Here is a 13,088-nt window from a genome sequence, read left to right as displayed (position 1 = left end):
AAATATGTACATATTGCGAATATATATATTTAAAAAAAAATGAAAAGTTAGTGTTGAAAAAAACGATTCTGTGTGCACGTGACGATTAAAAAAATGTTTGCCCGGCTAGTTGTTGAAAATGCATCATATAGACAGTTTTCGAACAGCTCTGAATATCCATCCCTTTAACTTTTAGATTTCGAGGCAGACGGGTTTTTAAGTTACAGACGTCAAAATCCCTTCACTTCCAGATAACGCAACAAGTTCTCACAAACGCATCCGTCCCTGTTAAGTGCCCGTGTTTCCACAAAGAGGCGTAGTTTCCTGTCTCGTACCTCCCGCTAAGATGGTATGGCAAAGAGTTTCATCATCCGTCCTGTCAGACTCAGTATGTATCTTTCCACCACAGGTGGTGTGAAACTCCAAAGAGTGAGGATCCGAACACCGGGATTATGGGTAACAAGGACACCGGGATTTGAATCATAATTCTTGAGTCTGCAACTCCAGTCAATTACTGACATATAGGAGCTAGAGGTATTACATTTTTAGACACATCTATAGAGCGAGACATTCATCCTATTTATTCATCCTCATGTTATTTCAAACCTGTATGACTTTCCTTCTTTTGCAGAAGACAAAAGGAGATATTTTGGGGAATGTTGGTAACCAAACACCATTGAACGCCATTAACTTGCAATGTATGGACTCATAAAGACATTTCTCAAAATATCTTCTTCTGTGTTTCACCGAACAAAGGGTCATATACAGGTTTGTAAACACATGAGGATGAATACATGATGACAGACTTTTTTTGGGTCTGTAAATCTTGTTGTGGAGTGTTTCTTTATCTGAATTCGCGACAAACTCACAACAGCTTGTTCGCAGTCTGTTCTTTGAATCTTGTATACAGAAATAATACAGTCTAATTAAAATGTGACCTTGTGCACAGAATTTATAGTCTTACCTCAGCAAGTCTTCAACCTTTTATTTCTCCCTCGGCTATGTATCCAATTTGTGATTAATCCGTTTTATGCATCAAATCACACGTGTCATTATGAAGTTCATCATAATCTCAACGCGTACATTTTGTTTAAGACCAGTCATTACAAAGGTTCTGGCAGTGTGTTTATTTATAAAACCGAGGCTTACATTTCTGATATATGTGTATTGTGAAAGCTGATCAAGTCTAAGCGTAACAGTTTATGTCGCTTATCAACTTATAAGACAAACTTAATTGAATTTGCTACATTACATGGAATCTATAGGCAGCCCACCGTCAGTGGGTAAAGTTTTGCAAAGGTTGTGGGTTGGATTCCCAGAGAACACACATAATGCATAAACCAAATTTAACTTTAGCAAGTTGCTTCAGATGAAAGCGTCTGCCATATGCATAAATGTAAGCGTCATGTATTACATCACATGACTCTTTAATAATCAGAAATATCTCTTAGCGTACACATATAACACCACATATATTTGAGTCCTTTCCTTCATTAATGTTGTTATTTCACACGTGTACAGATGTGTTAACTACAGTGAGGAGATCGATGACAACTTTCAAACATCCTCGTGTCAAGCTGTGATTTACACCCCATGTGTTATAATTACACCTGCTGGGGATTGTCCAGTTAATGCGGCGAAATACATTTAAAAATAATGCCGAACTTGTTTTGAGTGGTTTGTCTTCAGCTTAACTTCACGTGAGCAATTGTGTTTTAATAGTATTACTTTCCATAGACAATACGTTTACAGTTACTAGTCTGGCAGATGCTATTTTACTAAAAAGATGACTTATTTGTGCCTGTACTAAATTTGAGTAATCAGTAAAAATCAGTAAAAATCAGAAAAATCAGTAAAGAAATTAAATAATAATTGTTAAAAAATATATATATTTACCCTGATAATAAATAAATAATAATAATTTTATTAGTTGTAGTATTTGTATTATTGACAATAATAATTATAGCAAAATCCACACTCTGTGCAATCTCTGAAGGCCGCTGCACTGGAGATTACAGAAGAGAGAGCAGATTTCTGGCAGTAGATCAGATCCTTCGAGCATGATGACTCCGAGCAAACCACATCTCCCAGAAATCCGTAACCCCAGTTTTTTTCACCTGTCTTTCCACTCCGTCCCTTAGGTTCAAAACATGAAGGTGCACGTAGAAGAGTGGTCCAAAACTGCAGTCTATTTACTTTTCTCTTCTGTAGAGATCCTCTCTGGAAAGTTTTTTCTTGAAAGGTCTCTGTTCCCCTCAGTGCCGGCGGTCTCTGGGCTCCAATTAGGTGCCTTTAATGGTTAGTAAGGGCACTTGGAGTTACTCTTATAAAAGTTCTCCGAGAGAGATGGAAAAGAAAAAAATGGAAGGTGTGTCTCGTCTGGACTGGGTTTCTTTACCTATCACTAAGCAAAAAAATCTACAGATTGCAGCTTTAAATAATGTAAAAGCCTAGTTAGTGTTGAGATCTGTAGGTGGACCTCTCCTCGTGTAACCAATATTTGAGAGCAATCCAAAATCTGACGCCTAAAAAACGCTTAAAACAGGTACAGTACGGGGTGAAGTATAATTTAGAAATCCACTCACGCTCTTCTCTACAGTGTTTTAAAACAAGTGCTTAAAAGGTGGGCTTTATAATCTCGCTCGACAGGAAATTGGGCCTTTAAAATGCAAATATGCTCTCACCTTCCTCCGAGCGGAACCGGGCGTGAGCTGTATCATATTGTCTATGGAAACTCGGCTCTGTGGAAGCGTTCAATGAAAATTTCAAGCAATGAATTGTTGCACGCTCCGATTGTTTCCGAGAAGATAGTTATCCAGGAAACACCTGCTTCAATTCAATGCCATTTGACTTTCACAGCTTTTTGCCTGCACAGAGCAAAACAATCTCTCTCTAAGGATTACATTGTCGTGTCTTTGTTTTGCACGGTGGCAGGGAGTTTTAAAGATCACGATGCCGTGTTAGGATAAACAAGCCCATAAGAACAAATGTTTGGGCTGAGAGCGACTCATTGAGGTTTCAATTTAGATTGCTGTGTAAATTTCAATTGACGCAAAAACTGCGGTATCCTCATCCTTATGCCATCCCATGTGTATAAGACTTTCTTCAGTTGAAAAATTAATCTTTTCAATAAAACTCTCTGGCACTTTATGTCCATATATAGGTTTCAACCGGCTGAAATACTCTGAAAGAACACCATCGTCTTCTGAAGCAAAACGACAGGATTGTGAATGGAAATAATGAAAATTTGGTGCTGATGTTGCAAAATTGCATCCGAAACAAACCCCAGATAGCACTCGATTCAAATCTCGTGACAACGTCAAATCTCATTGGCTCCAGTGACATTTGGACAAGAAATATCCTTTTTGTTTGTTTGTTTATATAATAAGCTGTGAAACAAAATAAACAAATAAATATTTACAATTGGATACGTTTTAAACAGAAATACATATAATGTAAAAAGAAATACATACAAATAAAGTACAAACAGTAAACCACAGCAAATTCAGGGGTCACGTCACGCAGAGGTCACGCAGGGGTCGCACAGACCTATCCTACACCTTGAATGCTTTTTATCGGTTTAAGTTTTCCTAAATAAACAATATATAGATTTCGCAACCTGAAAAAGCTTTGAGTTTAAATGAAGTAAGTAGTTATTTATACCCGAGGTGTCGTGAGGGTAAATTGTGGCAGAATTTCCTCTCCGAGCAAATGATTCCTTCAAAAAGCATCATCGACGTCATTTAAAGAGCGCAAAATAATGGCCACAGTGGTCTCATACTGCCATCTAGTGGTATGTAGTGAAAACGTCTACGCGATTGATGGACTGCATCACAGAATCTAATGGAGCGAGAATGATTTACGACATATTACAAAAGTAAATGCGAAATACATTAGCAAGAATGTAATCTCAAATAGTTAGACACGATTTACCTCACATTTGTAAACCAAGTTCTCTAAGCGATCATTACAATGGCGTGTATAACAGGTGTCTTAATTACATCCACAGATTTGAACACGTGCAGTAAAAGCTTAAGCGTCTCTCTCTGCGCGTGGACCTGGGATGACCCGCAGCCCACGTGACACGAATTTTTAAGGCAACATCGTCTGTCTGTAAACTTTCTGTGCTAAATTTAGCACCAGGTTGGACACGACATGTAAAATAAACGTGAGTGGACCTGCATTGGTCAATTATCAAGAAGAATGGGTTTCAAGGGGAGACTGTCAGGAAAACGTAATTTCCACCCTAGTTTACTGCAAGGTCGTCCACTCAATATACACAATAATCTTGTACGTGCGCTTGAACGTGTATTTATTTATATAGTCCTTCTTTGGGCCATGACAGGTGCCCCCCTCGGTTCCACCTGTCCTGCCATTTCCGCGTCCACATGGTGGCGGACAAATCCAGAAAGGGAGCAGTCATTCAAGAAATGGCATGCTTAAGTGCCACGGGGCCACGGAAGACCTCCGGACATCGGATCAGAAGCAGCTGCCCCCCGGCTGCTATTTTCACTCATCTTAAAGCGCCATGGGCAGCCAGCATCTGTACCATGGGCTACCCGCGACGAGCAGCGTGTCTCCGCGTACCATGAAGTCCACGCACGACACCCAGAGTCTGCCCTCCGACCCCGACGAGCTCGACAGTGCGAGCGACAGCTCCGAGAAATCCACCGGGGCCGGGAGTCCCACACGGGGCCACGGGGAAGGCGCGAGGCGCCGTGGGCTACGCAGACTCGCGGGCGTGAGCAAACAGCGCCAGGCAGCCAACGCGCGGGAGCGAGACCGCACGCACAGCGTCAACACGGCCTTCACGGCTCTGCGCACCCTCATCCCCACTGAGCCGGCGGAGAGGAAGTTGTCGAAAATCGAGACCCTGCGATTGGCGTCCAGCTACATTTCGCACCTGGCCAACGTGCTGCTGCTCGGGGAGGACTGCAGGGACGGACAGCCGTGTCTTAAGTATCACAACATCTTACAGAGCAACACCAACCTCAAAAACCCTCCGGTGCGACCCATCTGCACTTTCTGCCTTGGCAACCAAAGGAAGATGGTGAGTCTTTAAAGTTGCACCTGTTGTGTCAGAGACAGTGCTTGAAACTTGTCTTGGGTGTAAAATCAATTGAAATGTATTTATCACAACCTTACACTAAGAAATAGTGTAGTAGGTCTATAATTATTTATGTAGGTATACATTTTGTAAATGGGGTTTGGGAAAAGGTACCATAGTTTTATGACATTTTGCTGTTTTATTTGACAAAATATGTCGATAAGCTTCCACTTCACCATTTGGATGTAAAATGGCATGAAAAACAAAAAGTTATAGCTCCCGGAATAGACCTATTACCAGTTTTAAGGGTATTTGTATACATAATGGTTTACAACAATAAAGCTAACAACAATAAATTGAATACTTTAGTATTTATTATACTTTATTCACTATATTTATTAATACATCAACAAAGTGTGGTTTACTACAATAGCCTACACTACACCTTACTACAATGTACTAAGGGCATTTTTCATGAGGAAAGTGTAGCCTAATAAATCACAGTTTTGAATTGTTGCAAAGCAGCTTTAGAGAAAGTATTTTCTTTTGTTATGTTTTTAATATCTATAATAAATAATAACAATACGTTTTATTATATGGTCACTGTGCACATTAGAATTACGAAGGTTGCCTATAGCCGATTCCATCTACAATGTTCATTTATGCATTTTACTTATGCATTAACAGGTGGACGGCAAAGAAGCATTATGTTCTCTTCAAATACATTTTCTGTGTCTACTTGATTTTTAAAGAAAACGCACTGAGGCCTAACTATTATATTTTAATTTAGATTACCAGACATACATAAATAATGTAGCACTTTCCTATACACATTGGTGTACTTGAGATTAAAAATACTTGTCAGAAACGTAAATAAACATGCAAAACATGATGTTTGTGAACGGCTTGTCTAACTACTTTATTTACTTGTGCAGTTGAGAGACGGGGACAAGCACACGACTGCGTGACCGCATTGGCTCTCTGACTGACAACTGCTATGCACGAGCCCCAACTCCTGAATGTTTACATGTAAAGAGACATCAACCTTGCACAGAGACACAGTATTCTGCTGTATGTGTTTTTTCCCTTAACTTCTGGGGACAGACGAAAAAGTTTGAGCAGAGTGACGTATCGAGGAATACTGCACTTTTTCACCTGCGTTTACCGTATGCGTGCGCGTGCCCCCTTATCAAGCGTGTTTTGGTTAATGTAACATGAGAATATGTGTGAAGTTGCACCTGGTCGAAAGCTATTTCAGTATCAGATATAGTAAGCCACACCATCTCTTGCCTTAAAAAAACACTCCTGTGTCTGCCTGCGCACGTCACATGATGGAAATCAAAACCCTGCGCTTTGCAGCGGTCGCTGTCAGTACAACGGCGGGCAAAAGCTCATCCCCTCCCTCAGTCCCAGGACAGAGCCGTCATCCCAACTTGGACATAGAGACAGTCAACAAGGTTCTAGCCTCTCGGTTTGAGCATAAAAGATTTATTGGGAAATGGCATGTGACGCTGTAATCTTTTAAAGGACGGCGGATGACCTGATTCATGACCCTGTCCTAAATGCCACCCAAATCTGAGTTTATACTATGTTTATAAAATGTCAAATTACTGTTGGGTGGCATTGCGCATAGGCACTGTACTTGTACCACGAGCTTTAATGATCTAGAAGGAACGCAATGTGCCCTCTTTGTTAGCCTTTGGATCCTAAAGCTCGCACTCCAAGATGCTTTTAAAGGGATAGTCCACACTAAAAGTTCTTTGTTTTGTTGAATACAAAGAAAAATATTTGGATGAATTTTAGCAACAGATTTCTGAGGCTACGTTGACTACCATAGTATAAATTGTTACGTTATATATATATATACACTGTATATATATATTTATCTTATTTGTTCTTTAGGAAAACAAATTGTTCTGAGGCACCTTTGTTTACCAGAGACTCTCGGTTGCTAACATTCTTCCAAATTTCTCAAGTGTTCATGACAGAATTTTCCTTTTTGGGTGGAATGTCCCTTTAATGCAACTTTTTGCTCAATACTTGCTTCGCTCAACAACTATGACAATAGTGATACCAACTTTTAACTTAAAAGTTAAAAAATGAATTAGTGGTTTTGAATGCACTTAAACTTGCTCTATATGTCAAGAGTAAAAAATACGCAAAACTTTTCTGCACTGAAATGGGATTGGCAAATTCTGAAAGTTTTACAACATAGGTTACGGTTCAATTTTATTTTTGCTTCGTCTTAAAAGTATGTAAGCTCGTAAAATCATAATTGACCATTTACTTCCCTGTTCCTTATTTAGAAATATCATTTGAGAAGCAAAATGGTTTGTTTTAGCAGCTTTATGTTTATAGTCCACTGAACCTCTTGTTTGATCTCAATGGCATTTTATGCAACATTGTTAAATGTGTATTTCATGTTTAAATCAGAATTATTTTAGTAATTCAAGTAGCTATATTAAACAGAAAGGTTTATGGCATGTGTTGCACAAGTATTTACGAGTGACAGGATGTGAATATTTTTTCTTTAGTTGCATTCAGTTGTCAATGAATCTCACGCATTGCCTGAAAATGAAAAAAATACTGTTTACTAGATTACATTTATTGCCAGTATTGTATATAACTTACCCCAATATTTAAAATTGCATTTCACCACTAATAAGGCCTACCTCTAAACATTGTAATACTTGAAAACTACCTTCTAAAAGTGTTCTTTGCACATGCCAAACATCCAAGAGCTGCTATATAATAAAGTATTTTTCTTAAGACTTTTGTTTTCCAATAATTACTTCATCCTGAGACATGCTTGACTCAACCACCTGGAATGCTGAAAATACGACAAATGTTGCTTAAAAGATACTAAATGTGACTAGTACTGAAGAGTTTTTACACGAGTACATCCAAATATCTCTGCTTTGTAATGTACAGAAGTCAAATTGTCTAATGCATACTTAACTCCACATTTTACTCTGTAATGCTTATTAAAAATAAAAAAATACTTTAATGCACTTTAATGCAAGTACTACAGGTAAAAACAACATAAATGTAAATGCATTACAAAGTAGAATAATTTTTTTCCCAAAGTAAAAACTGATAAAGTAGAAACATGAAAATGAACATTAAAACAGCATGCAAAAACAAATCCAAGACCCAGACAGAGCGCTCATACTTCTAGTTCTTTATTTCTTAAAAAAAGTCAATCAGTAATTCAGATTAGAGAAATTGGTGACAAATAAGATGGATACATCAGAGAGGAGGTCAGGAGTCATTTAAGGGTCTTTACAGGATCGTCTTTTTTTTAGCACTGTACGGTTTCGTAGGCAGGGAACGGAACGCTGATGTTATGAGAGCAAGACTCGCACCTTTGGCAATAACATCACAATGAGAAATGTTTACGGTGTTTTCCCCTTTGCAGACACTGCTCATGTCAGGACATGAAGGCATCAATACCATATAGAAAAGGGCATCTTAAAAGCAAACAAGGCAGCCTGATCTAATTCAATGGAATGTCAAGTCTTAAAGGAATCATAACAATTTAAGATGTTCCACTTAAAAGTTCCTTGAGCGAGTAAATAATTACAAAGGTTGACCACAACTTTTGTGCTATCTTAAGTGTAAACCTTATTAGAAAAACCTGTTAAAATTAACCATTTGTTATAAAGCCCTTAAATGACATCTAAATGTTATGGTTCGAAAAACAGGAGGTAGAACTGGAAAAAAAAGGGGGAATTAGACGAGCACTTCTGTAACAAAACATTCCGCTGACATGTTTAGTCTGCCTCTTCTTCCTCGGATTCGGACTCTGAAACAAACATTGGTATAATATGACACCACAGGGAAAAAAAAGTAACATTCTCCCTACAAATCCTAAAGTGTCTCACATCCCATTAACAAGACAAGTCACTTACCCTCCTCTGCATTTTTCAGCCACTCCACAAACTTCTTCATCTGCTCCAGGAAGACGCTCTTTCCTTTGGCCACGTGGCCTTCTGTGTACCACTTCAAAATAACCTCCTCACTCAAAACATCAGCTAAAATTAAAAAGCCATATTAGACTATAATTCGACCATAAGCCCCCTCTATCGACAATATCGTAACGTTTGCACACCTTTGTAAAGAAGCACCACGATCTTCTGGAAGGCCTTCATGAAGTGGATGTTGTCGTAGCAGTACTCCTGGATCTTCAACAGAAGCGTGAGCTCGGACAGGCCCTGGGAAGTGAAGGCCTTCAGCAGAGGGCTGTATTGCTGCAGGAACAAATTTCAGAAACGATTACCACCACAAAACACATTTCACACACCGTTTTGGAAACAAAGGATTTATGGTCTCTGTCACACAGCAAACCTTCAAGAGTTTGATGGCTTGCTCGGTGACGAGCTCCTCCTTTTTATTCCACTCCACGGAGCTCATTACACTGGACCACACGATGCCGATCATTGTCTGCTCTGAAATGTTCGTTTTCTTCATCTCCTCACGAGAATAGGCAATCATCTGAATAAGAATAAACACTGATGAAGAATAAACACAGGTACAAACTTAGCATCTTCCTTGCTTAAATTTGGGCAACATTTAAGTTAACTCTACTAAGTATCGTGTTCAATAACTAAAACGTATACAAGTCAAACAAAAAAGGAGTAACTATGAGCAGAAGCGCTGGTGGCCACTCACGTCTTTGAGGGTCTCGCCGCGAGCCATCTGCTCCTGCAGTTCTTTCTGAAGCTCTTTGCGAGCTCCAATGGACTGCTGGTTGCGTGCAAAGTCCGAGAGCTCCTTCAGCCCAGCGTCGGTGAAATATTTCGAGAAGTGTTCGCAGCTACGCTTGTTGGCAGGGAACAGTTCCTGATGCGTGAACGAAAAATAATCGAATCTGAGTCTTGTTGAATGAATGCAATGGAGACTCCGGTTAAACAATTCACTTCAGTTTTCATTCAAAAACATTAAACCCCACCATTTTGAAATTTCCAGGCAAACAACTTATGCAAAACATTTAGTTTTTTATACATAAAAGAACTTACCATCAGCCTATTGTCCATGCCAACTTTACGAAGGCTAGCAGAAACGGAGTTGATGTCTTTCTCATGGATCCAAGATTTGAACAGTTTTACAGCGAAGGCAGCGGACACACCTGAAACGAAATGCCTGTGAGAACTCCTACACTCTGCTATACTATAAAAGTATGACAGTCACGTTCAACCGGTCTAGACGTTTCTCATTACCTTCCTTAACCAAGTTCTCATTGTAAAGGCTGTTCAGGATGGAGGCCGATATATTGCCATTGGCCAGCAGGATTCCGGTAAGCATGGCCAATTTATTCCTCTCAGACTCTGTGAACCCTTTTAAAAACAGCAGTAGCTGGGACACAAGTGTTCAAACGAAATTACAAAAAGATGGGATTTCCAATTGCACTTCATTGCATGCCTAACAAACATGTTGAAACTCCATCCAAGTCAACCACTGACGCTCACCTTTTTAATCTCTTCTTCAAAACCTTTCTCCAGGTACTTGTAACGCCTGATCAGCTTGTTAAAAACCTACAGGCGCAACAGAAGGAAAATGTTAAAACATGACGCAGTTTGTGTGTTTGGGGAACTGATCACAGCAATTCCCGAACAAGATTGGCAACAAGAGAGTGTGTTTAGATGCGGGACAGTCAGGCACAGGAGATGAGGAATACCTGAGCGTAAGCCTGCATGGTCTCCAGGTCTTCACTCGCCGTGAAGAGGCAGAACTCCGTACGGGTCAGGTCATCAGATAAGGTTCCTCCTGGGGCTGAGGAGTGGGAATTCAAGAAAGTAAATTAAAACTCAAAATTAACTTCAATTAAACTCAGAACCGAGTGAAACATGGTTTATAATCAGTACAGAAATCTTCAAAACTCCCCTCAAACTAAAAGTCTTCACTTAAATATTTAATAATTTCTGTTTTCCTGACAGTTATGCATTTCTTAGTCAAGGCTTACCCAGCATTCCCCCAGCCACCAGGATGTCGAAGAGTGTCTCAGCATACCGGCGGTAGTCAAGTTTGGCGCCAGAGGCATCAAGGAACTTTGCAACCGCTTCCAAATCAGCTCCAGTCTGGTTCAAGCCTTGAACGATACTTTCTTGAAACAGAGAGGGGTCAAATCTCTCCTTTTCATCTGTGGGGGAAGAAAAAGAAAAGTTAAAGACCCAAACATGAATTTACTTTGAATGGGATTCATGTATTGCATGTTCTGCTGGCCATTACCTCTTTTACGAGTTTTAAAACGCTGGCCGGTAAGCGTTGGCTTTTGCTGCTTTTGATTATTCATAAAAGACACCTGTGTGGAAAAAAAAGAGAAGTCAGTGCACAGAATATGAAAATAAAAGAGGCCACACGAGTTAGGCCATTTTACCATAAAAAGTGATCTTGTGTCAAATGCTAGTGACAAAAATTGTATATATCATTTTTTCCTATATATACATATAGATGTGTATATATGGGTCTGTGTGACCTAAATGTGACCTAAAAACAGTAAACAAAGGCCTGTTCAATGACCGATCAAGTCAAATCTGATCTGTAATTCAGGCAACGTGCAAATTATCACAATGCCATTTCCTTAAACACATTGCACGACCGTTACAATTTATATAAAAATGTACCGTTATAATTGTATATCTATATCTTAAACACGTAATTGTATGAAACGTTTCTGTTTCTATGGTCAAACTAACAGTCAGCACCTCACGCGCTTGTCTCACGCTTCAGCTAACGTAAAGCTAACCGGCTAACGTTAAATGAGGCCTAACCGCTCTATTTCCAGTAACTAAACCAAAATAATATAACAATATTATTTTGTTACGTCACATTTAAAATGCTCGACTGTCTGCAACTAGTCGTAATATCATATGATAAAAGAAAACTGTCGAATTCGTTTTTTACATTATTTGGCTTTTAACGTGTCGCGAGCTCCGCCACCATGACTAAAAACAGCTGATCTTAAAGCGGAGCCAAAAACCTGACATCAATTTAAAAAACATATATTTCTCAACGTAAAAGCAATTCGTATACGTCAATGAGGTGTGTGTAAAACCAATTAAGAGCTTACCGAAATTAATGCTGATAAAAAACGGCTTTTAAACCCCAGAACAAAGCAAGACAATAGCAGATCCGAACCCAACACTCAAAACCCTCCCAGATGGCAAGAGGCTGAAGTTACTGCGATTGCGCCGAAGAAGACGGGGAAAATAATGGGTCGGTGCATTTGGGGGGAGTGCGGGGGAGAGTTTGCGTCTATATTCAACAAAACCGCAGACGTTACGTTTTTAGAAACAAATGACGATGTAACTAAATTTAATAAAATAACATGCAAAGGTCTTTTGGCCAATATTTCACTCGTGCTGGTGTTTGTTTGCAAGTGAATAAAATATGACCACCCCTCTTCTTCACTTTTGATTTTGTGAAACCTTTGGATCAAACCATCTAAAGGACGGGTTGGTTGGGGTTTCTTCATCACCAAGGAAAACCATTAAAACGCGTTCGATCAGTTCAAGAGTCAGCAATTTCACATTTCATGCGTTTTTACTTTGTAATAAATTAATTATACATTATAGGTTTTCCTAATAAAGTATTTTAAAAGTTAAATATTTTAAAATAGCTAAATTAATCTGTGGAAATTATTATGACAATAACCTAGGAATCTATCTATCTATCATCTATCTATCTATCATCTATCTATCCATCCACCCATCCATCCATCCATCCATCCATCCATCCATCCATCCATCATCTATCTATCTATCTATCTATCTATCTATCTATCTATCTATCTATCTATCTATCTATCTATCTATCTATCTATCTATCTATCTATCTATCTATCTATCTATCTATCTACCTACCTACCTACCTACCTACCTACCTACCTACCTACCTACCTAGGGCTGCTACCTAACCAGCCACCCACCAGAGGGAGCCTTCTCCAGAGTTCTAGGGTGAACATTCATGCCATGCCCTCACTTCCGAGTTCGGCCATATTTAACCAAACCATGCCTGCCACATGTTACGATGTATTGCCAGTTACACTCTCAGTGCTTTACCA

At 39.3% G+C, this 13,088-nt stretch overlaps 2 protein-coding genes across 2 annotated transcripts; one reads left to right on the top strand and one right to left on the bottom strand.

Annotated features, from left to right (window-relative positions):
• The first annotated feature begins 1,109 nt into the window (after positions 1–1,109).
• Positions 1,110–8,730, top strand: si:ch211-246m6.4 (transcription factor 15). Its single transcript, XM_056758571.1, has 2 exons — positions 1,110–5,029; positions 5,962–8,730. Exons 1-2 carry the CDS (start codon positions 4,508–4,510, stop codon positions 5,992–5,994), a joined length of 555 nt encoding a protein of 184 aa, XP_056614549.1. The 5' UTR covers positions 1,110–4,507; the 3' UTR covers positions 5,995–8,730.
• Positions 8,193–12,241, bottom strand: bzw1a (basic leucine zipper and W2 domains 1a). Its single transcript, XM_056758570.1, has 12 exons — positions 12,096–12,241; positions 11,255–11,327; positions 10,989–11,165; positions 10,704–10,798; positions 10,495–10,560; positions 10,246–10,381; positions 10,045–10,154; positions 9,698–9,868; positions 9,374–9,520; positions 9,138–9,276; positions 8,938–9,060; positions 8,193–8,831 (listed from the first exon to the last, which is right to left on the bottom strand). Exons 2-12 carry the CDS (start codon positions 11,316–11,318, stop codon positions 8,800–8,802), a joined length of 1,260 nt encoding a protein of 419 aa, XP_056614548.1. The 5' UTR covers positions 11,319–11,327; positions 12,096–12,241; the 3' UTR covers positions 8,193–8,799.
• Between the last annotated feature and the right edge of the window lie 847 nt (positions 12,242–13,088).

This window comes from Triplophysa dalaica, chromosome 10, assembly GCF_015846415.1.
Source record: "Triplophysa dalaica isolate WHDGS20190420 chromosome 10, ASM1584641v1, whole genome shotgun sequence".
NCBI classification, from domain to species: domain Eukaryota; kingdom Metazoa; phylum Chordata; class Actinopteri; order Cypriniformes; family Nemacheilidae; genus Triplophysa; species Triplophysa dalaica.
This window is presented reverse-complemented; position numbering and strand designations above follow the sequence as displayed.

What these genes read in the sequence shown, in the direction of transcription:
- bzw1a (XM_056758570.1), bottom strand. Translation starts at nt 11,318, where the DNA reads ATGAATAATCAAAAGCAGCAAAAGCCAACGCTTACCGGCCAGCGTTTT. An exon ending in GCATGGACAATAGGCTGATG is followed by an intron (nt 9,869 to 10,044) that starts GTAAGTTCTTTT and finishes TTCACGCATCAG; the next exon opens with GAACTGTTCCCTGCCAACAA. An exon ending in CGTGGTGCTTCTTTACAAAG is followed by an intron (nt 9,061 to 9,137) that starts GTGTGCAAACGT and finishes TTTTAATTTTAG; the next exon opens with CTGATGTTTTGAGTGAGGAG.
- si:ch211-246m6.4 (XM_056758571.1), top strand. Translation starts at nt 4,508, where the DNA reads ATGGGCAGCCAGCATCTGTACCATGGGCTACCCGCGACGAGCAGCGTG. An exon ending in TTGGCAACCAAAGGAAGATG is followed by an intron (nt 5,030 to 5,961) that starts GTGAGTCTTTAA and finishes TTACTTGTGCAG; the next exon opens with TTGAGAGACGGGGACAAGCA.